General features: G+C 35.3%; 1 protein-coding gene across 1 annotated transcript; it reads right to left on the bottom strand.

Annotated features, from left to right (window-relative positions):
* Positions 1-2: 2 nt before the first annotated feature.
* Positions 3-25,046, bottom strand: LOC110446566 (rab GTPase-binding effector protein 1-like; the record flags this gene model as incomplete). The annotated part of the gene is made up of 14 exons (XM_021491770.1): positions 24,859-25,046; positions 20,927-21,049; positions 20,199-20,402; positions 17,475-17,610; positions 16,294-16,408; positions 13,683-13,799; positions 11,414-11,512; positions 10,889-11,024; positions 8,535-8,693; positions 6,910-7,017; positions 3,308-3,339; positions 1,769-2,060; positions 1,021-1,148; positions 3-83 (listed from the first exon to the last, which is right to left on the bottom strand). Coding segments are annotated over exons 1-14 (1,782 nt in total), but the record flags the coding sequence as incomplete, so codon positions are not given.

The following is a 25,046-nucleotide window of genomic DNA, read 5'->3' as shown; positions in this document are numbered from 1 at the left end:
TCCTCCTGTACACCCTGTAGCTGGGCTTCGTAATTATTGCACATGTCGCACGGCCGTCCTAGTTTCTCCCGAGCTTCCCGTAACTAAAATGATAAAAATATCATTTACGTTTCTGGACACATGGTTATCTTAGTTTTCTTGTTTTTTTCTTGTAACTACAATCGAAAGCAGAAATCCTCAAACATGTTATATGTCACACTGTCATTTTATTTACCCCTACCGATTTAACTTCAATGATGACAAAACAGAAATTGTGGAACATGTCACATGTCAAATGGGCATCTTGGCTTCTCTCTCAGCTACACAGGTGAAATAACCATCAACACATTTGTTGGGAATAACCAAGATGGACGTTACCTAAATCAAAAATTGACTTTCACCCTTGAAAAAGGCCAGAAGGCCGAAATATTTGGACTTACAGTGACATTTGTTCTATAACATTTGTTTATTTTTTTTCTAAATACCAGGTGTTGTAATAGTTAACGTTGTATTTCACCCTTTATTTCTCCCCAGACATTGATATTTGATATTTGATATCCTTCCCTTTAGGTGTGTATGACTCCTGGATCTTTAAATCGCAAGAGATCTAGAACAATACCTCTCATACAGATCTGTCATCCTGTAAATATTGGATCGGACGAATGTCTGACATCAAGGAACACAATTATTGGCCTTACATTGTCAATGTTGCAGGTGATAAAAATAATACTGTATACACAATGTGCCGTTATTGCCATAAAACAATACACTGTACATTCAAGTTTATAAGTTTTCTTCTTCAGCGGAAATGATGGCCATAATGCAGAAAAAAGGCACCTCTCACTCATGATCAACTCTTTTGAAAGAAGTACATGTGTTTTAAGAATTTGATTTTCTGCAACAAAGTATTGTGAAAATCATTCTGTTTGATATCTCCTCTACCCTCAAAATATAATTAAATTAAGATTCTCCCACAAAGAATCCCTGAAGGTTAGCAAACTTGATTTATAAAGGTTCTTCCATGATATTCTGTGTACCTACCTGTTGCTGTAACAGGTCCCATTCTTTCTGACTGACCAGTCTCCGACCATCGGTTAGTGATGACCGCTCGTTTTTATGTTTGGCACTGGCCAGAAGTGTTTGTCTTGCTTCAAAGTCGGGTGTCGGATCTGCAACAGTCAAACACGGTCAAAATATGATAATGAAAGGATCAAGGCCATCATGTTGAATTACTTCCCCTTACCATTCTGAATTACCTCCCCTGATCAGTGCTATGGTAATAGCTGAATAGTGTTAGTAATTTTACAAGGAAAACACGGATATGTTTTCCTTATACAGTGAATAATATTTCTTCTCAATTGTTACAGGAAAATATGATATTAAGCAAAACATGACATTATGTTGTGTTTTTCAGAAATTCCTTAGCTGTCAAAATCTGTATTCTTCTAATAAATGATACTTAAACTTAAACATCACAATGCTCTCAGCCAAAAGCTGAATTTTCTCATAATAAGTTTCTTTTTTTCCATCTTGTTTGATTCATGGTTAAAAAATTGAATTGAACATTGAAGGATATATTGCTTGCAGAAAAAATGTACAATCATCTCTCTGTCAATATATCGTTATAAGATTGATTTACCAGTAACCACATATGCACCCCAAAAAAATCATAACTGTCTTACCTTTGGCAAGAGCATCAGGTTAGGAATTTAAGAATATCACACGAGATTAATATTTCCCTGTTATACCCCCAAATATGGTAGGAATCTATAAGCTTCTTTTTCAATACCTGTAATAGCACGTTTTTGAGCTTCTGACAATGAGGGCAGGTTAAGAGTTTTTTCTGGACTGATCTGGACTCGTATTCCATCAAGCTCCGATCGATCAGCTTCAGCAACTTTGGCATCAAGGAAGCTGTCGCCTTCTTGGCTGACATCCACAAGGTCAGGATCAGACAAGGACTTTGCTGAACCTCCGGTGAAAAGAAGGTCACTGTCACCCGATCGTCTCCGAGAATGAGCCGTGTCGCTGTGAGGCTTCTGAAGTCTAGCACTAGCCTCAGCCTCCTTTGCTTTGAGCTTCTACACAACAACAAAATAAAGCAAAAATTTAAAAAAATAAAAATTGGGTAGCTTCTAAACAAAAATATTTTCAATTATTTTCATACTATTTACGGTAACATAAGTATCATGACTTTTGATTTAATTATCTTGCAGTCATTTAAAAGTGGACCAATATTTATGAAAAGTATTTGAAACTATTTGATAAGTATTATTGAAATATGAATAAATAATATTGGAGAGGTGGGTCTTGCTCTTTCAAACTGTTTCTTTAGACTCCCTTTTTCTGCATATGATGAGATATATAATCGACTCCCCCGCACTCCATCCTCAATACTCCAGGAACTACTCTCTTCTGTTCTCTGCACCCCAGCCCTGGAATATGTCATAGCAAAATTGAAGGCATGCTGTCAGCTAGCCTATTTGATTGGTCTCGGTTAAAAAAAACCTGACCAATCGCTAGGCCGATACCTGTCTTTTGAAGATTACTGAGGAGCAACAACTGACTTCAAAGCCAATCAACTTTATGGTAATACTGTTAGATGACTGCAAGATTCTTTTGATGTACATCAAAGAATCAAACTAGTCTTCTTATCTCATCCACAAGGTAGCGCACACCAAGCCTTAGATTCTGGCATGACATAGTTCAGGGGTCGGAGAGAGTAAGAGAGTATCGAGGATGCCATCACTCCTTCATTCATTCCATTTACTGAAATACCCTGTAAGAAATTGTTCAAGTTTCTAGTAAAATGTTACACCTAGGCTATATGGTGTAAGATACACCTAGGTGATATGGTGTTGGTTACACCTAGGCTATATGGTGTAAAATAAACCTAGGCTATATGGTGTAAGATAAATGTACACCTAGGCTGTATGGTGTAGATTACACCTAGTGTATATGTTGTAAGTTACACATAGGTTATATGGTACAAGTGAAACCTAGGCTATATGGTGTAAGATATACACCTTGCAAGGCTATATGGTGTAAGTTACACCTAGGTTATACGATGTAAGTTACACCTAGGCTATATGGTGTAAGTGACACCTAGGCTATATGGTGTAAGTGATGCCTAGGCTGTATGGTGTAAGTGACCCCTAGGCTATTTGGTGTAAGATACACCTAGGCTATATGGTGTAAGTGATGCCTAGGCTATATGGTGTAAGTGATGCCTAGGCTGTATGGTGTAAGTGACACCTAGGCTATATGGTGTAAGTGATGCCTAGGCTATATAGTGTAAACAACACACAAAGACAGATACTCTACTCACCTCTGTTGCCTCTTCAGCTTTTTTCATTGCCTCTGAAAAACAACAAAAGAAAAACTGTTCAAGAATTTGAAATTAACAATTTGATTTCTGCCTTCCATATTTTCTGGCTTTATATGATATGATTTTTTATTTCATATTTTGTAATCATACATATGTCAACTGAACTTATACTATGTACTGTAACACTGTCTATATATTTAGTCATACCATACATGCCATTACCTTCCAAACTTTTTATAGGGATTGAATGGATTTTTTTTCATGTACATTGCGGCAATGAATAGCAGTAGCTGATCCACATATCCTGTGGAGCGCGTTAGCTGATTCAAAAGAATTAACTCGCAGCTGTTCGTGGAACTCAAGTCCCCTGGTCACAAAATGGATAGCCAGGTTGTACCATATGTTCTGTCGGAGGATGTAAGGGGAGAATACCCCCCTTGGAGGTAAGTGGATATTTGTGTTAAACGTAGGGGCGATATAATTTCCTTGTGTGCCGTTGGACGAGCCACCCCAGTCCTCGTACGCTCTTTTAACAGGCTGTCTAGTGTACGATTCGCTTTTTTGAAATTTACCCCGCGAACAATATCAATATTCCTACCTAATCATGGTTCAAATCTAAATGTAAAAAAAAAAAATCTTCTTTCACCGGTGGATTTAGAAAAAGAGACTCATTTGTGTGATGGTTTAAATGGTTAGATAATTGCTTTATATCAAAATTCGCAATTACTGATTCATTTTTCCAGGTTCTGTATAACAGAACGTATTACACGGATCGACAAATTCAACAATTTCCAAATATGATTTTTTAATCCATTTAATAAAAAAAGTTCCCCGGTGTATTAATATTAAGTGGAGTTTGTGTGTAAAATCAGCTGACCGTTACACGTGACTGGTTGTCATTCATGATGTTTTCATGATCTAGTGAATGCTGTTTTGAGTTGGTAGGTTCACGTAGAGAAGAAACAGTGAGAATGTAAATATAATCAAATGAACATGATATACCTGTAAATATTTATATTGAAAGTATATAGCTTCGGCTAGAAGAATTTGGCACTCAGTGTAGCCAATATCAAGTTATTAAAGCTTTAATTCATTTCTATCATATTTGGTACAACTTAATATTATTTACATAATCATATTAAGTTAAATGTCATGAAAGGACCTCAAGTGTTGAAATTTTTGAAATACGGTTGACATTTTAGCTGGTGAAGAAATCCTTTGTTTGCTGTAAACACTGTGATGATGTCATTGAGTGGTATAAAACGAGCCATGTCTCTTTTTCGTATAAAATATAAACTTTATTTTACAACAATTATGAAACAAGTTATTTCAATCACTCTTGTTGGCCCGGATGTTAGCGTGCGGACAGTCTAAATGTGGGAGGAAACCGAAGTACCCGGAGAAAACCCGCGTGGTCAGGCAGGTGACCCATACCTTTTCACGTCCGATCTTTTTTGTGTGAATACACTTAAGTGAAACAGTCCAAAGTGTGGAGTTGTCTCCCATGGTTACAGAAAATTTAGAACTACTGTACCTGTAATAATGATCTTTATTGTTTATCTACTCTAATGATACTGTATACACCCTGTAAATTACAGCATAAAGTATAACGCACGCTACCACCATTGGTACACGGTCAGAAAAATTGTTCGAATAGTACTTTAAAATTAAATTTCAGCATTTCTGCAGAATAGTTTTGTTTTCAGGAACATTTTAAGAGTACACGATGACTTCAAAGTAAACATATCATAAAACCAGTAAAAACGATGTATGTCGACGAAATTTTGGAGGATTTTAAAGAGGGTTATATAAGCATGTTTAAATGTTGATTTCTGGTCCTTATAACTGGATAATATAAAAGTGAATATATACAATTATAGTTCAGTATGGTGTTTATAAAAGCAATATATTTTGTTGTAATCGGCACATCAACTAGCAGAAATAAAAACAAATTCCATAGCCTGTGATATGGTGTACCAATTTGGGTACTAATTATGGCCGAAAAACGAACAAAATCTCACTTCGAGTGTAGCGTTCTATTTTCAAAAAGAAATTACTTAGATATACAACTTTTCCTGAAAATGAACCACCATAGTTAGTCTTTGTCAATAATCAAGAAATATTCCAGATACAAGGTATGAATTTTTAAAGATCACTAAAAAACTGTCAAAATTGTACCAATTGTGGTAGCTTGACGTTAATTACAGTAAAACTTAACTTTATTCTTCATTGTAGCAAAAAAGTAACTTTTTCTGACTCTTGGCAAAAAAATTGTATAAATATTTCATTACTTCAATTTGTTGAACCCACAGGTTTGTTTTAAGGGGGTTGGGTTGAATGGAATAGAGATGGGATAGGGATGGAAGGAACAATGATATGGGCAGAGTTACAAACTCGCCAACTTTTGAGGGGGATATGTACAATACCTCCCTCTGACAAAAACACTGCTACAATAAGTATAATTTCAGCATACTATACTGAAAGTATACTGTAATCATACTATACGGATCAAAGAAGTAAAGTCAATTTTAAAATACCATATAACACTGAATCTTTAACACAAGCACCTGTTTGTGAGATACAAAACTAGGCTTAAGATTACTTAAAATTGATATATATGGGGCAAGGAATTAATTCTAACAGTGTATATATAGACATAAGGTTAAGCGTTCTGTGTTTTTCTTTGATTAAGAAGCGGGTCAATCTGAAAATTTGATAACCTAACCTTGTCTAAACTGCTGTAATCATACTGTACGTATACAGTGAGTATACTGTATGTATAAGAGGGTTATACAGTATGTATACAGCAAGTATACTGTACATATACAGTGAGTATACTGTATGTATGCTGTACCTATCCTGTATGTATGCTGTACCTATACTGTATGTATACTGTACCTATACTGTATGTATGTTGTAACTATACTGTATGTATGTTGTACCTATACTGTATGTATGTTGTACCTATACTGTATGTATAGTGAGTATACTGTATGTATACTGTACCTATACTGTATGTATGTTGTACCTATACTGTATGTATGTTGTACAACATACATACAGTATAGGTACAACATACATACAGTACAGGTACAGCATACATACAGTATAGGTACAGCCTACATACAGTATAGGTACAACATACATACAGCATAGGTACAGCATACATACAGTATAGGTACAACATACATTCAGTAAAGGTACAACATACATACAGTATAGGTACAGCATACATACAGTATAGGTACTGCATACATACAGTATAGGTACAGCATGCATACATAAAGTATAGGTACAGCATACATACAGTATAGGTACAACATAAATACAGTATAGGTACAACATACATACAGTATAGGTACAGCATACATACAGTATGTATGTTGTACCTATACTGTATGTATGCTGTACCTATACTGTATGTATACAGCGAGTATACTGTACGTATACAGTGAGTATACTGTATGTATGCTGTACCTATACTGTATGTATGCTGTACCTATACTGTATGTATGCATGCTGTACCTATACTGTATGTATGCAGTACCTATACTGTATGTATGCTGTACCTATACTGTATGTATGCTGTACCTATACTTTACCTGATCGACGTCGCTCCTCCTGGTCTCGCTGCTGTTTGAGCCGGAGTTCTTCAAGACCTTTCACCTTTTTCTCCTGGGCCTCTCTTTCAAGGTCCTTTTGCTGTAATTCTGGGGGGAAAAAAAAATATTATTGATAAATTTATGATTGAAATGTAAATATTCCCTAATCTACCAGTACTTAATCATCATCTCTGATTTCTAGTTTGATCCATTTATACTATATGACCATATACTTCTCTGGTTTTTTTCTTATTTTGTGTTTTGATCATTCAATGTGTCCATCAGTACCGGTACCTTACAATATCCTCCATGTAATCAAGATCCTACAGCATGATTGAATCTGTAATTACACTAGAATAGCTTAAAATCTGCAATGCTGTCTGTTAATTACTATTAAATATGCTTCTTGATTTCATATTTGAAGTTTTGATAATTGCATTGTGTACATGTACAATGAATTTACTATACATTTTACAGCAACACACATAATGTTTTTGGCTGTAATTATGCTAGAATTGTGTTTCAAGTCTTTGCAATGTTATACATGTAGATCTGAATTTATATTTATCTATAATGCTATTACTTTATATAATTATATTATTGCTGTAGATTGTAGAGAAGGCATCCAGGGAGACTAGGTTTGTAACTTATTGAGCTACCTTCTATAAAGCATTATCATATTATTATCATTATCATTGGCACCACCATTTCCGGTCAGAAACATGGGTAGGAGACCTTAATGGCTAAATCTACCAGTTCTTTTCCTGTGTCTCCTTAATAAAGTAAAATAATGAGATCTTTTGTTGAATTAATACATACAGACTGCTGAAATCAGTCTTAGTGATGAAAGACAAACATATTCAGCACCATTCTGCCTACAATTCTAGTTATTAGGTATATTTGTTTCAATGAACTCAACTTCTTACAGTTAAAATATAATTCTCATTAGAGGTTAATTATAATATTTAATTTAGAAATTATATCATTATTTGTTATCAATTGCCAAACAGACGCCCAGTGTTTGATATCAATTAAATTCCTTTTTTTTTATTACTTATTTTCTGTAATTTCAGATTCCTACAGAACTTTTGTACTGTATTGTAAAGAACTAAAATATTCAAAATGATAACAAAATCTGTGTTGTTTATAATGCACAACTCATTTTTTTATTACTACTTATTTTCTGTAATTTCAGTTTCCTATCGTCTAAAAGGTCAAATGTTTTGTGTAGAGAATTAAAATAATTAAAATAATAACATGATCTGTGTTTTTTAATGCATAACTCAATTAGAAATCCTGCCGAACAGCTTATAGTCCTAAATGTAAGACCTAGCTTAACAGTACTGGAGTTAACTGTTATTGTTATGCCAGTAAATTTTGTAACAGCGACAGGAAAATGATTGCAATATGTACAGCAATGACAGGTATCCCAATGCGTTCATCCTGTATCACTATATACTGTGGTACCCTGTTTCGTGACACACCTTATCGGATGTGACAAAATAGTAATGTAAACAGCCTTATAACCCCGCCACAAAGTCAATGTGGGAAAGTCTAATTGTGCAAACAGCCTAATAATGACCCCCAGAGGGTTGTCAAATGGCTGTTCCAGCACAATCACATACCTGCGATCTGTCGCTGCTGCTCTGTGGAGAGAACACTCTCCATTCTGCGTAGATCCATCATCATCAGACGCTGGGACTCCAGGAACTGGTCATTAGCCATCTGCCATGTCTGTTTCAGTTCCTCATGAGCTTTCTTCTCCTCGTCCAGAATTGTACATACTAGAGATATACAGCACATAATGAATACAATAAACCAACACATACTGAATACGATACACAACACATACTGAATACGATAACCAACACATACTGAATACGATAACCAACACATTACTGAATACGATACACAACACATCCTTAATACCATTCACAGCACTTAATGAATGTGATACACAGCACATACTGAATACGATACACAGCACATACTGAATACAATACACAGCACATACTGAATATGATAACCAACACATACTGAATACGATACACAACACATACTGAATACGATACACAGCACATACTGAATACGACACACAGCACATACTGAATACGATACACAATTTATATTGAATACGACACACAGCACATACTGAATACGACACACAACACATACTGAATATGATACACAACATATTCTGAATACGATACACATCACATACTGAATACAATACACAGCACATACTGAATACAACACACAGCACATACTGATTACAATATACAGCACATACTGAAAACAATACCCAACACATACTGAATACAACACATAACATAATACTGAATATGATACACAACAAATACTGAATACAATACACAGCACATATGTACTTATTTTATATGAAAAATGATAAATTCTTATACAAACTTAATAATTATTAAATATTCAATATTAAATTGTCAATAAATGTACGTTCCTTCACTGATTATGGTGATTTGTGTATCAAAAGTAGCAATTTATATGTACTATATTTCATAATGTTTCCGATTGAGGAGCATATGTAAGCTTACCTTATGCTAAATATATTACCCTCAGAAACATAGTTTAATTATTTGAATTCAATTCTTTAGAATATTTTGCAACAATTTAAGTCACACAATGAAGACCTCCTGATACAAATGCAATCCAATCTGTCTACAAAATCTAAGTGGACAGGTTGTCTTTCCTTCATGGGGTAATATGATTAACCACAATATTGAGTATTCTTAACCCTTTCACCACTGTAGACCAAAATGGACTCATCCAGATGAATGTACGGTAGAGTTTACTAAAGTTGCATAGGGGTGAAAGGGGAAAGGTTTTATCTCAAGCTACTGTCACATGATCTTGTAAGAAAATTATCACAGTCTTTATAGATAGGTGGTATTTGTAGACAGGTGGTCATTCTAGACAGGTTTCACTGTAATCATTTATTAAGATATCATCCTTTTTATTCCTAAAGGGACCACAGAACCAAATCAAAAATAGATTGTGGGTTTTTCCCTTTTGGGCAGAAGATTTGATAGGAAGGTGAATGCCTGCTGGTTGGATATTTAGGTGGCAGAAGTTTCAAAAGTTTTATGTGTGGGTTGAGCAATATATATACTGTAGATGTGAAATGTATAAAAAAAAGTTAAAATTTCTCAAGTCTGTTTTTGTCTGGGGGAGTTTATTAAGTGTGTAATATGTTTTGGTCATTTTTTGTTGCCGAATTCAATACAAAATGGCGGCCCCCATATAAAAAAAAGTTCAAATAGGTAGAATTTTTAAACTTTCTTTTTACAGGTGTGTGAGATGACATTCTTCAAAATGAGGGCAGGTGACATGAACCAGTGTGGATAACCCCATTTAACCAGGACAGTGGTAAACGTTAACACTATCGTCTATGGAAAATCATTTGGTTCTGCGGTCCCTAAATGATAATTTCTGTTTCAATATATTAAGTTTGTACTCCACTCAAGGATATCAAAATATAAAATCACTAAATGTTCCAGATTATCATGTTAAAATGTTAAAAATGTCCTTTATAGATATCCAAGGCCATATGCAGTGAAAATCTTTCGAATTTGCTTAAAAAAACATCTTGATGTTGTAGTGTGTTCAGTCATGGTAAAAATGTACAAATACTTATCAAGGGGAGATAATTCTTACAAAATTCTTTTTTTTTTAAAAGAAGTACATGAATATTATTTCAACAAATTGAAACAGAAAAACAAATTAACCATACATTTTTATAATGGCTTTAATATTAATTAATATTTAGTCATAATGGGAAAGGTTAATCCTCATTCGAAAAAGAAACCCCTAAATTGAAATGGGGAAGGCGTAGGCCTAGGTTTTGTAGCATTGGAAATAGTGTCACTCTATACAACCAGCTGTGCAACAATATTTTGATAGAACCAATTGCTTTGCTGTCCCGTCTATACCTTTACCATACACTCACCATCTTCAAGTTCCAGACGCAGTTTGTCTGCGTCCTCAGATAAAACGTTTTTCTGTGTTGTCAAGACGGCCACAAACATCTCCAGATCTTTACGTGACGATTTCTCCGTCCTCAAGTAATGTAGAAGTTCCTTGATCTAAAACACCAGAATGTGTCTATCAATAGGTTTGGAATTAATCTATAGATAATGTGTTAGGTGGACTGGAATTAATCTATAGATAATGGGTAAGATGGACTGAAACAAACTGTGTGATTTTTCTTCTTTTTAGTTCGGTTGTTCTCCCTTGAAAAGAAAACTTCAGTGTAATTCATAATTATACTCAAATAGAATAAAATTAAGACAATGTTCAGGGGTATGACAAATTCAGGTCTCCCGAGTAGAAAAATTGATATAGGATTTTGCTCTGTATATTCGTTTTCTCCACATTTTTGACCAGTATTTTCTGCAAAACCTATCAAAACCGTGACGTAACTTTATATTCTCTAATTTGATCAATAAAAAAAAATTTAAGAAAAAAACCCTACTCTCTCCTCTGGGTCGCGGACTTGGTCCATGTCAGGGAGAGACTGTGTGTCCGGTGTCGTCTGTCTGTGACTTGGACTCATCCCTCCAACTGGTGAATGCTAACAACGGAAAGAAAAAACAGACTGCAGATTATCTATATTCCATTCATCTAAAATACCTAAGACATCTTGATAGCCAGGAAATAATATTTGTCTTAGTTTGACTTCCTAACAACTTCCTACTATACCACTCCAAAAAGTAGACAAAAAGAATTTAAATTTCCTCAACAGATTTCATTTAAAAAAAAAAATCCTTGAAATATTACTTTCACTGACATTTCGTTGTACTTCAAACATGAATTTGTTCAAATGATGTCACAATCTATCTCAGACTTACACACTAATTTGATAAAAGTATAAAAAAACCTATGGTAATTATTTTGTGAAAAGTACCAAGTGACCAGGAATTCAGATTCTGTACAAGTAACAAAACCTGGGTATATACGGTAACAAAAATATGTACTTACCTTGGGTAGTGACAATATGGTAGACTTTGTACCAAATAACATTATAGTAACAAAAATGTGTACCAAGTGACCTAGTGGTTAAGACTTTGTACCAAGTAACATTATAGTAACAAAAATATGTACCAAGTGATCTAGTGGTAAAGACTTTGTACCAAGTAACATTATAGTAACAAAAATATGTACCAAGTGACCTAGTGGTAAAGACTTTGTACCAAGTAACATTATAGTAACAAAAATATGTACCAAGTGACCTAGTGGTAAAGACTTTGTACCAAGTAACATTATAGTAACAAAAATATGTACCAAGTGACCTAGTGGTAAAGACTTTGTACCAAGTAACATTATAGTAACAAAAATATGTACCAAGTGACCTAGTGGTAAAGACTTTGTACCAAGTAACATTATAGTAACAAAAATATGTACCAAGTGACCTAGTGGTAAAGACTTTGTACCAAGTAACATTATAGTAACAAAAATATGTACCAAGTGACCTAGTGGTAAAGACTTTGTACCAAGTAACATTATAGTAACAAAAATATGTACCAAGTGACCTAGTGGTAAAGACTTTGTACCAAGTAACATTATAGTAACAAAAATATGTACCAAGTGACCTAGTGGTAAAGACTTTGTACCAAGTAACATTATAGTAACAAAAATATGTACCAAGTGACCTAGTGGTAAAGACTTTGTACCAAGTAACATTATAGTAACAAAAATATGTACCAAGTGACCTAGTGGTAAAGACTTTGTACCAAGTAACATTATAGTAACAAAAATATGTACCAAGTGACCTAGTGGTAAAGACTTTGTACCAAGTAACATTATAGTAACAAAAATATGTACCAAGTGACCTAGTGGTAAAGACTTTGTACCAAGTAACATTATAGTAACAAAAATATGTACCAAGTGACCTAGTGGTAAAGACTTTGTACCAAGTAACATTATAGTAACAAAAATATGTACCAAGTGACCTAGTGGTAAAGACTTTGTACCAAGTAACATTATAGTAACAAAAATATGTACCAAGTGACCTAGTGGTAAAGACTTTGTACCAAGTAACATTATAGTAACAAAAATATGTACCAAGTGACCTAGTGGTAAAGACTTTGTACCAAGTAACATTATAGTAACAAAAATATGTACCAAGTGACCTAGTGGTAAAGACTTTGTACCAAGTAACATTATAGTAACAAAAATATGTACCAAGTGACCTAGTGGTAAAGACTTTGTACCAAGTAACATTATAGTAACAAAAATATGTACCAAGTGACCTAGTGGTAAAGACTTTGTACCAAGTAACATTATAGTAACAAAAATATGTACCAAGTGACCTAGTGGTAAAGACTTTGTACCAAGTAACATTATAGTAACAAAAATATGTACCAAGTGACCTAGTGGTAAAGACTTTGTACCAAGTAACATTATAGTAACAAAAATATGTACCAAGTGACCTAGTGGTAAAGACTTTGTACCAAGTAACATTATAGTAACAAAAATATGTACCAAGTGACCTAGTGGTAAAGACTTTGTACCAAGTAACATTATAGTAACAAAAATATGTACCAAGTGACCTAGTGGTAAAGACTTTGTACCAAGTAACATTATAGTAACAAAAATATGTACCAAGTGACATGATACTGGTGTTAACACAAGTTGAATACAACTTATGAATATTAAAGCAGTATTGTTATAAGATGAAAACTTTAATTCATTTCTACATGGTATTCAAAAATAGAAGCTCAATGGGTGAATAATTTAATTACCTGAGACTGAAGATGTTGGATTTTTTCATCAGCCTGCTTCAATTTTGCCTTCAACACCTTAACTTCATCTTCGAGAGGCATGACAACAGACTTGAGGATTTCTGCATCAGCTTGAGCCTGATCAACATAGAATTGACATTGCAATATAACTCCGCCCGCAATCAAAAGATTTTCTGTTTGTTGTAGCCAAATCCAGGGCCAGGATTTAACATGTGCGTTGGTAGGTAGGTCAAAATATCTGACAAAGATTCTAATTCCAATCAACAAGATTTACACTTTCACAGGATATTGTACAATGTCAAGCCACAGAATCACAGAGATTTTGCAATTTAATTCCATATCGGTTACATTCTAATTCTTACTTAGAAGGTTTTAATTTCATCACGCTGCCTTTTCCGCATTGCAGCATCAGTGTTTTCCAAATTTGTGACGTCACCTCATTGTTGAGCCATTAAATGTGACGTCACGTGAAATGGGGTGTAAGATAGAAATTTCCTACACCCCTTTCTTACCCTGGACAGCTCTATCTTACCCTGGACAGCTCTATCTTACCCTGGACAGCTCTATCTTACCCTGGGCAGCTCTATCTTACCCTGGACAGCTCTATCTTACCCTGGACAGCTCTATCTTACCCTGGACAGCTCTATCTTACCCTGGACAGCTCTATCTTACCCTGGACAGCTCTATCTTACCCTGGACAGCTCTATCTTACCCTGGACAGCTCTATCTTACCCTGGACAGCTCTATCTTACCCTGGACAGCTCTATCTTACCCTGGACAGCTCTATCTTACCCTGGACAGCTCTATCTTACCCTGGACAGCTCTATCTTACCCTGGACAGCTCTATCTTACCCTGGACAGCTCTATCTTACCCTGGACAGCTCTATCTTACCCTGGACAGCTCTATCTTACCCTGGACAGCTCTATCTTACCCTGGACAGCTCTATCTTACCCTGGACAGCTCTATCTTACCCTGGACAGCTCTATCTTACCCTGGACAGCTCTATCTTACCCTGGACAGCTCTATCTTACCCTGGACAGCTCTATCTTACCCTGGACAGCTCTATCTTACCCTGGACAGCTCTATCTTACCCTGGACAGCTCTATCTTACCCTGGACAGCTCTATCTTACCCTGGACAGCTCTATCTTACCCTGGACAGCTCTATCTTACCCTGGACAGCTCTATCTTACCCTGGACAGCTCTATCTTACCCTGGACAGCTCTATCTTACCCTGGACAGCTCTATCTTACCCTGGACAGCTCTATCTTACCCTGGACAGCTCTATCTTACCCTGGACAGCTCTATCTTACCCTGGACAGCTCTATCTTACCCTGGACAGCTCTATCTTACCCTGGACAGCTCTATCTTACCCTGGACAGCTCTATCTTACCCTGGACAGCTCTATCTTACCCTGGACAGCTCTATCTTACCCTGGACAGCTCTATCTTACCCTGGACAGCTCTATCTTACCCTGGACAGCTCTATCTTACCCTGGACAGCTCTATCTTACCCTGGACAGCTCTATCTTACCCTGGACAGCTCTATCTTACCCTGGACAGCTCTATCTTACCCTGGACAGCTCTATCTTACCCTGGACAGCTCTATCTTACCCTGGACAGCTCTATCTTACCCTGGACAGCTCTATCTTACCCTGGACAGCTCTATCTTACCCTGGACAGCTCTATCTTACCCTGGACAGCTCTATCTTACCCTGGACAGCTCTATCTTACCCTGGACAGCTCTATCTTACACACACGGAAATGAAAATGTGGATACACCTTTCCAGGGTAAGAGAACAGGTTATCTCAGTCCAGGGCTAGGATTCTGTAACATAATCCCAACCGAGGTATAAAGTCTAGTACGAGGTATGACGTGAGATATATATCTCTGTTAGTGATGCCAGAAAACCCAATCTCTCCCAATTACAGGTGATGCATTTTAATAATCTTCCAATCACACTATATATAGCTATTCTATTATATTTAAAGTAATATGTTTATGGTAGTATGTGTTACTCCAATGACAATGTGTGATGAACTTGCGATTCCAGTTCTTCATAACTGTGAATGTTTGTAGTCAACAAACCACAAATATTGCAATCTTGTTCATATGATGATGAAAATTTTCCTCAGACCTGACGTAATACCAAGGTACTAGCTCTATATGCCAAGCTAGTGGAATTATAATTATAACATGCAATATTTAGCTAGCGCCCTATATAATTTGTAAAATTACTCTAAAGCACTTTACAAAGTACGGACAATAGTATTAGATATAATCGATAATCAAAAATGTCATACATTCACCATTATATATTAAGCAAGAAGATAATCATCTCAATATGCATATATAAATGAGTAAATACAGGTTGGTATGAACATGACGTCTGTGCAAAGAGCCTAAAATGCAGAAATGAAGAGGTGAGTCTTTATTATATATCCTCCTTGAATTTGACTTTCTAATAGCAGATGGTAAAGCTATTCCACAAAATGACTGAAACCCTCCCAAAGCACCGGTTTCCATAGGTCACGTCAGTCCGAGATTCGGGACATACAAAGATTCTATATGAATTATAATTCCCTCGATATGCTGATAATTCCCCAGCCTACCTTTTTCATGCTTTCCTCAAGACTCTCGTGTTCTGACTGAGTGGTGGACGATGAGTGTTGGCCAACACTGACAAGCTTCAACTGTTTAGCCACTGTGCTCAGAAATCCTTCCCCACTGCAACGAGAGAGATTATATAAGTTCAAGGTAGGTATATAAAGCAAAATCTCAATAATATTATGCATTTCGTTTGACACCTTGATTACTTCCATACATGCTAAATGACCCGCATCTTGCTTTAATCTGGATCTTAATCAAAATTAACCGATCACTCGCGACAACCTTATGACCCGTGCGGGTCACACAAATCTCCCGCATTCCGTTAACAAAGTCTGACGACACAAGTTATAAATGCACAGGCGTTATTTAGTAGCTTCACTGCTGAGCACAAATATCTTTTGTGATGGCAGATAATTTTAAGAAAATCTGCGGGAAAAAGCTTCCAGATCGATTTCCGTTCAGTTATACAAATTAGAGTGTTCCCAGACATAAAGGCATATTTTTTTTATCATAATTTCATTTATTTGTATTTTTTCCTGTGTCCAACTTGGCAGTCAGATACCCAATGTTGTACATGAAGATGAGAGAGAGAAGTTGATGGAAAAGCTTCTAGATTAGTTCATGCTAAAACAGTATGCATCAATGATAAAAGATGCCAAGTTTGCAAAAAACAAACTCAAACTGCATACATGATAAGAAATGTAAGAGACCCACAGGACTGGCTAGCTACCAGCCCCAAAGTTTTTATGAAGAATTTCCATACTCCATTTAACTTCTAGCTTCTCTCCCACTAGAATCAGACCTACAAGTGATCAAACCTATTATAGAGTAGCTGAATTGAGTCATTTCGGTACATATATAACAACTATTGTACATACGTTTCCAGCGTAGCCGAAATCGACATCGATTTTATGGACAACTCATACACATTTTACACCTTTGTGTGCATACGCGCCATTGGTCATTTGTCTGATGAAGGTGACAGTGTACATATTGTACTAGTCATCGAAACGTCACATAGAAAAAATGTTGGGTTGTGTAAAAAGAACTTCTCATAATCCATACTTACCAACCTGAAGAAAATGTTTACAAATCTATTATAGTTAATTTTGTTTTTTTTAAATAAATTAAATAAATTAACATTCTAGAGTAGACCAGGGGACAAGTCTAAATAAAACCTCACCTATCCTGTCCACTACCGTATAGTTTATTTCTCAGATCTTGTAGCTCCTCTTCATAATTCTCATTCAATTCTTGGAGCTTCTCGCTCTCAGTCTCGTATTTTAGAGCAGTGTTTCTGGATGCCTCATTGGCGACTTCTGTGAAGTAGAAATAAAAGGCAAACCATTGGCTAGGTGTATTAAATAGATATTTTGTATCAAATTAAAATCAAAGCATAATGCTATCTCTGTCAAGTAGAAATTACATCATTGGCTGCATGTGTCCGTACAACAACAAAATTATCGCACCTCAGACCCGGGTATACCATGCGATACCCCTTGCTAGATTAATCCATCTCACTTTATCTGTCTGGCACCTTCCTGTGACAGGTCATGGAATTTTTACACAGCCATGTTTTCATCCAGGTGCTAATGCTGGAAATTGACAATCCACGTTATGAATATTCTATTCTGTCATGAAATACACTTTTTTTTTTTTTGTGAGGATGGACTCCACTGTTTATACGAGGGTGGCTTTAGTAGTGAAGAACCAATAATTTGTTTAGGTCCCAGATGGGATGCTTGTAAGCTATTGCAAAATTCAATAGTTTTTCAAACTAAAATGTGCAAGAAAAATAAAATCATTTACCTGTAACTGGGCGAGGTCAGGCCACCTCAGTCTGTGGCTAAGATTCTAAGGCTAAGATTCTGTAACATTCCAACTTCGGTTTATGCGTCCGTTGGAATAATGTTACAGAATAATATAGGCCTCAACTGCGATAACCTCATCCCGCTCAGTTACAGGTATCTTATCATTGACACTGACTTTTGCTTCGTAATCAAACGGTTCACTAATGCATCACAACTTTTGATTGCATGAAGCATTTCATGATTCAAACATTTTTCATTTTGATATTTACTATTTAATTTACTATTTTTCAAAGTTGTGAGACAGCATGCAATTTTCTTTAATAATTTCATACAGCATTGGTTTCACTAAAAACCAAATGGAGTGTGCTTTCATTCTATTGAACCTTAATCATTACCAATTCTTCTTTTGTATATAAAAAAAATCATCTTTATCCGACATTTTCAGCAGCTGTGTTAATTTTTTTGAATTTATTTTTTTAAAGTCTAATCTAAGTCACTTCCACGTGACATATCAGTAAACAGTAGCAATGGGAAGATATGATTTTAATTGGATTGAGTCAGTAAAGTGGCAAATATAGGTCACTGCGACCTTCATAGTGCATAACCCTAAAGATGTACTAGCATATAAAGTTTGATAACTGTGGGACATGTATTTTTGGGTGGTCAGGTGGTGCAGTGGATAGTACACTTGCCTTTCACCAAGGCCACAGGGGTTTGATTCCCCGATCGCATGTGAATAGGTATGGGGTCACCTGCCAGACCACGTAGGTTTTTCCAGGGTACTCCAGTTTCCTCCCACCTTAAGACCCTACTTGCGGTCGGGCCAACAAGAGTGATTAATATAAGTTGAAATAACTTGTTTCATAATTGTTGTAAAATAAATAAAGTTTATATATATACCTGTATTATCGGATAAATGGAGCTAAATTATAACTAAGAAATATACTGACAGGCGGATGGATGGACGTAAAAGACAAATAATCCCTTCTGCACTAATGTGACAGGGGGCTTGGTTTTGGTTTGTTTGTGTTTTACGTCCTATTAACAGCTATGGTCATTGAAGGACGTGCCAGTTTTTGGTGGTGGAGGAAAGCCGGAGTTCCCGGAGAAAAACCACCGACCAACAGCCAGTACCTGGTGACTGCCCCATGTAGGTCTCGAACCTGCGAACCCAGTGGTAGAGGGCTAGTGGTAGCAGAATGTCAAACGCCTTAACCACTTGTCCACCTGGGCCCCTTGCAGGGGGCATAAACATTGTATTATTTCAACTTACATCATAAATCTCTAAATTTAATATAACCATTTTTATCCCTGTTACAGAATCATTCAAAACTATGTTTTGATATGGTGTGCCTGCATTGATAATGAATATTAACACCCTCAGATGTAAACATTTCCAATATCTTAGTTAAAGCAGCATTAACACCAGACAGAAGACTGAATAATTTATAAATCCTAATACAGAATTCAAAATATCAATAGTTGGAACGTTTTCCCTTTTTTGTTTTGGCTCATTCTTGTCAATTTGGTTTAGGCTAACATTCAATATTTCAACCAAGACCAGTGTTAGAAATTTGAATTTACACACCATAGATGATAGGTTTATGTGATATGGATTTCTTGTAGACCTACTGAAATTTTGATAGACCGGAGCTTATCCAAGACATTTTGCTTGTATATATTTGTTGCTTGATTAACATTCAAACTAAGTAAGATATACACAATAAATAAAGAAAAATAGTTAACAGAACATTGTTTTCCACAACTGCTAGAGTCATCAATAGATTGTCAAAAGAAATAACTTCGTAGACAACTTGGTCTATGAAGTCAATGACTCCCAAAGACCTACTCGGATTTTCATGGTACAGTTATTCCGTCTTTGCGTATTGCAGAAATCTCTGCTCTTGTGAGCAGGTATTGATTGTTACGTCATTTGTTTGTGAGAGTAACGTCATCAATTTTCTCACACAAACCAATGACGTAACAAGCAATCCCTGCTCACAAGAGAAGATAACTCTGCAATACGCACAGACGGAATTGCCTATGGGTGTACCGTTAAGTTTGAACAATGAATAGGGCAGCTGTAGGATATGAACCTTTCATGAGGTGTTGGAGAGATGCCACCTCCTGTTGACACTGTTTATGAATGGATGCAATCTCATCTTGTTTGTTCGACTCGGAATACGCTACTGCAGTTTTGATACCCTCCAGTTCTCCCTTCACTTTTTCCAATTCCTCCTGCAGCGTTATAGCAATCTCCTGAGATTCTTGAACAGCCAGCTTCTCTTTCCGTAATTCCTCTAAACATTTGAAAACGCAACATGTATATATATATATTAATGCACACAGATTAACTGGATTAATATTGCGAATTCTATGTTTAGTATTTGATTATTTCCAGGATCAATCGGAGGCGATGTTCGTTGTCGAATGTGGTTCAGGGGTAAACATTTCACTGCTGATTAAAATGACATTTTCAGGATGACATGTTATAATTAACTATTCTCAAATCCTGTGAAAATTTTAACTCAAGCAATTTGTTTTTATGCACTTCCTTGCAAGAATTAAGAAAAAGTTCCAAAACTGGAGGCCATTTAACCCTTTCATCACTGTAGACCATTAATGGACTCATCCATATCAATGCATGTGATAGTCTATTAAAGTTTCACAGGGGTGAAAGGGTTAATTAGTGTGCCTTTGTGGGATAGTGTTATCAAAATTGTTACCAAACACATATTGCTGTCTATTTTGATGTAACAGAATGTAGGCACAGTCGTTGTGAATTTGGAATGTACATGAAGGTTCAAATCTTCGAGTCATTTACCTTCCTTCTGCAAATATATTTCCTTGAACTTTGCCCGTTTTTGTCCAAAATCTGCTTCAATGTTTTCCTTTTCTTGCTGTAACGTGGCTAGCTTTTCCTTCAATGATGGCAGAGATTCTGATTCTGAAAAATACAGATATAAACATTTTTGTTTTCTTGGTGAATAAAGCTTATACTTCACAAGTTAAGTGAATTTCTTTTATATTTTTCCATTCTGAAATAGAGCTGTTACTCATCAAGGAACCAAATATCTTCTGTTTATTACATGCATTTTATATACATTTAAGCAATAAATGTTTTAGCAAATGTTGTTATGGTCCTATAACAAACATTGCAATTGGTAGGGCTTTATGTAAATTTGTCAGCAATAGAAATGTTTGTTATAGGACCATAACAATATTTGTTAAAATATTCATTATTTATATTTACATGATTATGATAGAGTAGTTATGCTTTATTTAGTTATTTCAAACAGTTCTTTGAACAGAAATTAGGTCTTGACAACAATGAAATTGATGACCTTACCATAGAGATTGATGAAATCACAAGAGCAAATGTTGTTATAGTCTCATAACAACATTTTCCTTTTCAATGCATTGCAATGGAATGCAGTGCAAATGTAAATACATATAAATACAAAGGTGGACAAATTACTTTAAGGCAATTTTTTTGAGGTCAAAATTGAAATCACAAAAGGTCAACAAGAACAACAACGTGACAACAAAAGATTGATGTGATGCTGAAAATGGTGATGTACATGATAATATAAAAACAAACAAGAAGACGCTGTCGTGATCATCTATAACTTCGACTGCAGTGCAAAAGTCATTAAAAACATAAAGCGTAAAATATAGTTCAAAATCAGCATCTTTAATATGCATTCAGTAGAGCAACGTACCCTAGATACAAAATAATCAACATAGCACTTGGAGTAGACAAGATATAGATGAGAGTAATTCTTCTTAACCAGGTGCATGGATGGACACACGGATGGACCCCATTTCTATGTCCCTTATATAACCTTACCATATGGGTCAGAAAGATTGGATTGATTTTTTTAAAACACAGTATTGAAAAATGGCAAACACTGACTTTTCTTCAAAGTGGCTGCTACCTTCCCAAAGCACTTGTTTCCACAGGTGAACCTGATCAAGGTTCAAGACTTTGAAACTCATAACAAAGATTCTGATATATTAATGATGATGATAAAAATTATAGCCATATGTCACCTGGAACTGAGTAATCAAACAGAAACTTTCATTGACTGACTCGCAAGCTTAGTCCTCAATTTTTTTCAATTTGCATGAGATGATAATCTGACTATTAAGTATTTAGTCAGATTCCATTCATTATACAAGAAAGATGTCATACCAAGTTGTTGAAACAAAAGATTTAGTCTTTCTTTTTAAGTGATATGTTGACGGTAACGGGTTGTTTCGCCCCAAATCTAGTTCGCCCTAAGGGTTGTTTCGCCCCAAATCCCGTTCGCCCCAGGTTGTTTCGCCCTAAAAAAATATTTTTTCTTTAAGTCATAAATATCATGTTAAAAGTTAAAAAACTTATCTTTCTCTTGAATCAAGATATAATTACGTGCCGGAAGGTGAAGAACGAACCTGTATATTCATCACCGAATCCTACAACGGACATACTAATATCCGGAATATACTGTATATTATCGTTTTCATTTCTTTACCTTAATTAAGTAATGTTGTTCTTTATAAAATGCACCTGTATATATTTTAACGTTAAAAATATTTAAAACATAATATAAAAAATTAAAAAGCACCCTGTCACGTCAGCCATTTTATATAAAACAAATTTCTCTTAGTACATAGATACGTATACGAAATGGACATAGATTAGGTACAAATTGCGTATAAGAATGAAAAGAAATTAATACTTTAATTATATATATCTATAATATATAGATAAGATATGGACATATAATGAAACTAAATTAATTTCTCTAAGTACATAGATACGTATACGAAATGGACATAGATTAGTTACAAATTGCGTATATAGACTGAAACTACATACGTATATTAATTGCGTATAAGGATGAAAAAAAAAAAATTTCTCTAGAGAAGTATACGAAATGTAAATAATTCCCCAAGTACATAGATACGTATTTTAATTGTTAAGCAGATGTGTACATTTGAATTATGAAATAAACGTTGGCAATTTACTTAGGGAATTATCAAAATACATTAAATATACTTGTATAATAATGTACTTGTCAGTCTGGCAGGTTCTATGCTGCCAGGTTCTATGCTGCCAACAGTCACACACATCACTTCAGATACCATGCTGTCTGCGTCTAACCACGGAGTCGCACAAAATGCACAAATCATCCATAACGTAAATTACGTTATGGATGATTTGTGCATTTTGTAACTTGTCATAAATAGAGCATTTCTCAGTACTGTGTTATAATTCAACATTACTAATGTTGAATTATAACACAGTATTGAAAAATGCTCTATTTATGACAAGTTACCTACTCAAAATTATCTACTCAAATATGCATATTAATTTTTATTGGTCGGTACTATCACGGACTTAAATCTAATTCCGTGGTACTATCAAAACTTCTCAAAATGGACATAATCTCCAATTAGCAAAAAACAACACGGACGTGTGCAGAAATCAAGTAAAGAAAACATCGTCACACGGCGACGAGTATGCGTACAGCCGTACACTAAACTAATTTAAATGTGTAAACATAGAAATAATATTGTTGTATACCCCACAATTTTTAAAATTACACCATTTTTGTTTCATTTCACTATTCTTACTTAGTTCTAAAATTAAATTCAATATATGTTATAATGTGTGTCGGCGTTAAGAAAATAACGTAATCCGTTTTTTTGCTTTACAATGTACTTAAAACAACACAAACACATTTTTTTTTTAAATAAAACTGATTTTATTGATATGAAAGACTAAGAAGACTTAATTTGTGACTTAAAACAAATAAAAATGAAAAGAAAATACCAAACAATGTTTCGCCCTAGAAAAAATGTTTTAGGGCGAAACAACCTGGCGCGAAACAACCTAGGGCGAACGGGATTTGGGGCGAAACAACCTGGAACCTATGTTGACTAGGTTGATTTCCATCCATGATCCTTATAACAACAAACTACAGTGCATGTCCACTCCACAATATTGCATCAACATGCCACTGAAGATAAGCTTCCTGATTTGTGCCAAAGGATGATTAGTTAAAATGTGTTGAAAGTTATTCATGTGTCTGGAAGAAGGGAGGTACATGTATATGGTGTTTTTTTGATAAGAAATTATTATATTTAATTTCCCACATTATAATCAGAAAGTGGGCTAAAGAAAACATTGCAATGGTGAAATTCCACCATTTCACTCGGAATCCAGTAAATGTATAAAATATCATAAAAATCTTCTGTTTCAATGTCTCATCTGATTGGTTCTCATCAAGTGCACCGGGTCATTTCAACAACATAAATGTACACGACTTATCTGCTTTCATAGGTTCTATCTACATGTACATACACACAGTATAGCAAGATTTGGTGCTTCAGTATCTGTTCAAATGGTGATGTTAATGTATTGTCGTCTGTATAAATTTGATTATTTTTGACAAGCTGCGTTAATGGTTATTTGTTAAATTACTTTAGATCCACAAATTACAACCTGATCAGATGTCAAATTGAGGAAAGTGTGCACGTGCCAAAGAATCGATAATATCGATTTGTTATTGATTTGGATCTTCTGGTAACAGGCAACTTTGGTGCTTTAAAAAATAGTTGCACTTGGATCAATTGGATTTAACTATAACCAAAAAAGACATATGCAAACCATATTATACCAACTATGCGTTTCCAATATATGCATCGTTCGACGCGTTTTTATTCATCGGCATAATTTTGCCTGCATCAGGACATCCTCATGTTTACCTTTGGTCGTCTCGGCCGCTTCTAGCAGCCCGAGATCCTCACATTCAGCCATATTTGGAAATTAAATGGTCAAAGATGTTCTGGTAGATGAATAACTAATTCCATTGTATAGGGTGCCGATCGTGGTCGTCTGTCAAATCGTGATAACGTCATTCCAGTTGTCATTGATTTTAGATCGCCCCCTACTT

The sequence above is a fragment of the Mizuhopecten yessoensis genome, unplaced genomic scaffold (assembly GCF_002113885.1).
Source record: "Mizuhopecten yessoensis strain PY_sf001 unplaced genomic scaffold, ASM211388v2 scaffold2801, whole genome shotgun sequence".
Classification (NCBI taxonomy): domain Eukaryota; kingdom Metazoa; phylum Mollusca; class Bivalvia; order Pectinida; family Pectinidae; genus Mizuhopecten; species Mizuhopecten yessoensis.
Note: the sequence above shows the minus strand (reverse complement) of the source record. Positions and strands in the feature narration are given on the sequence as shown.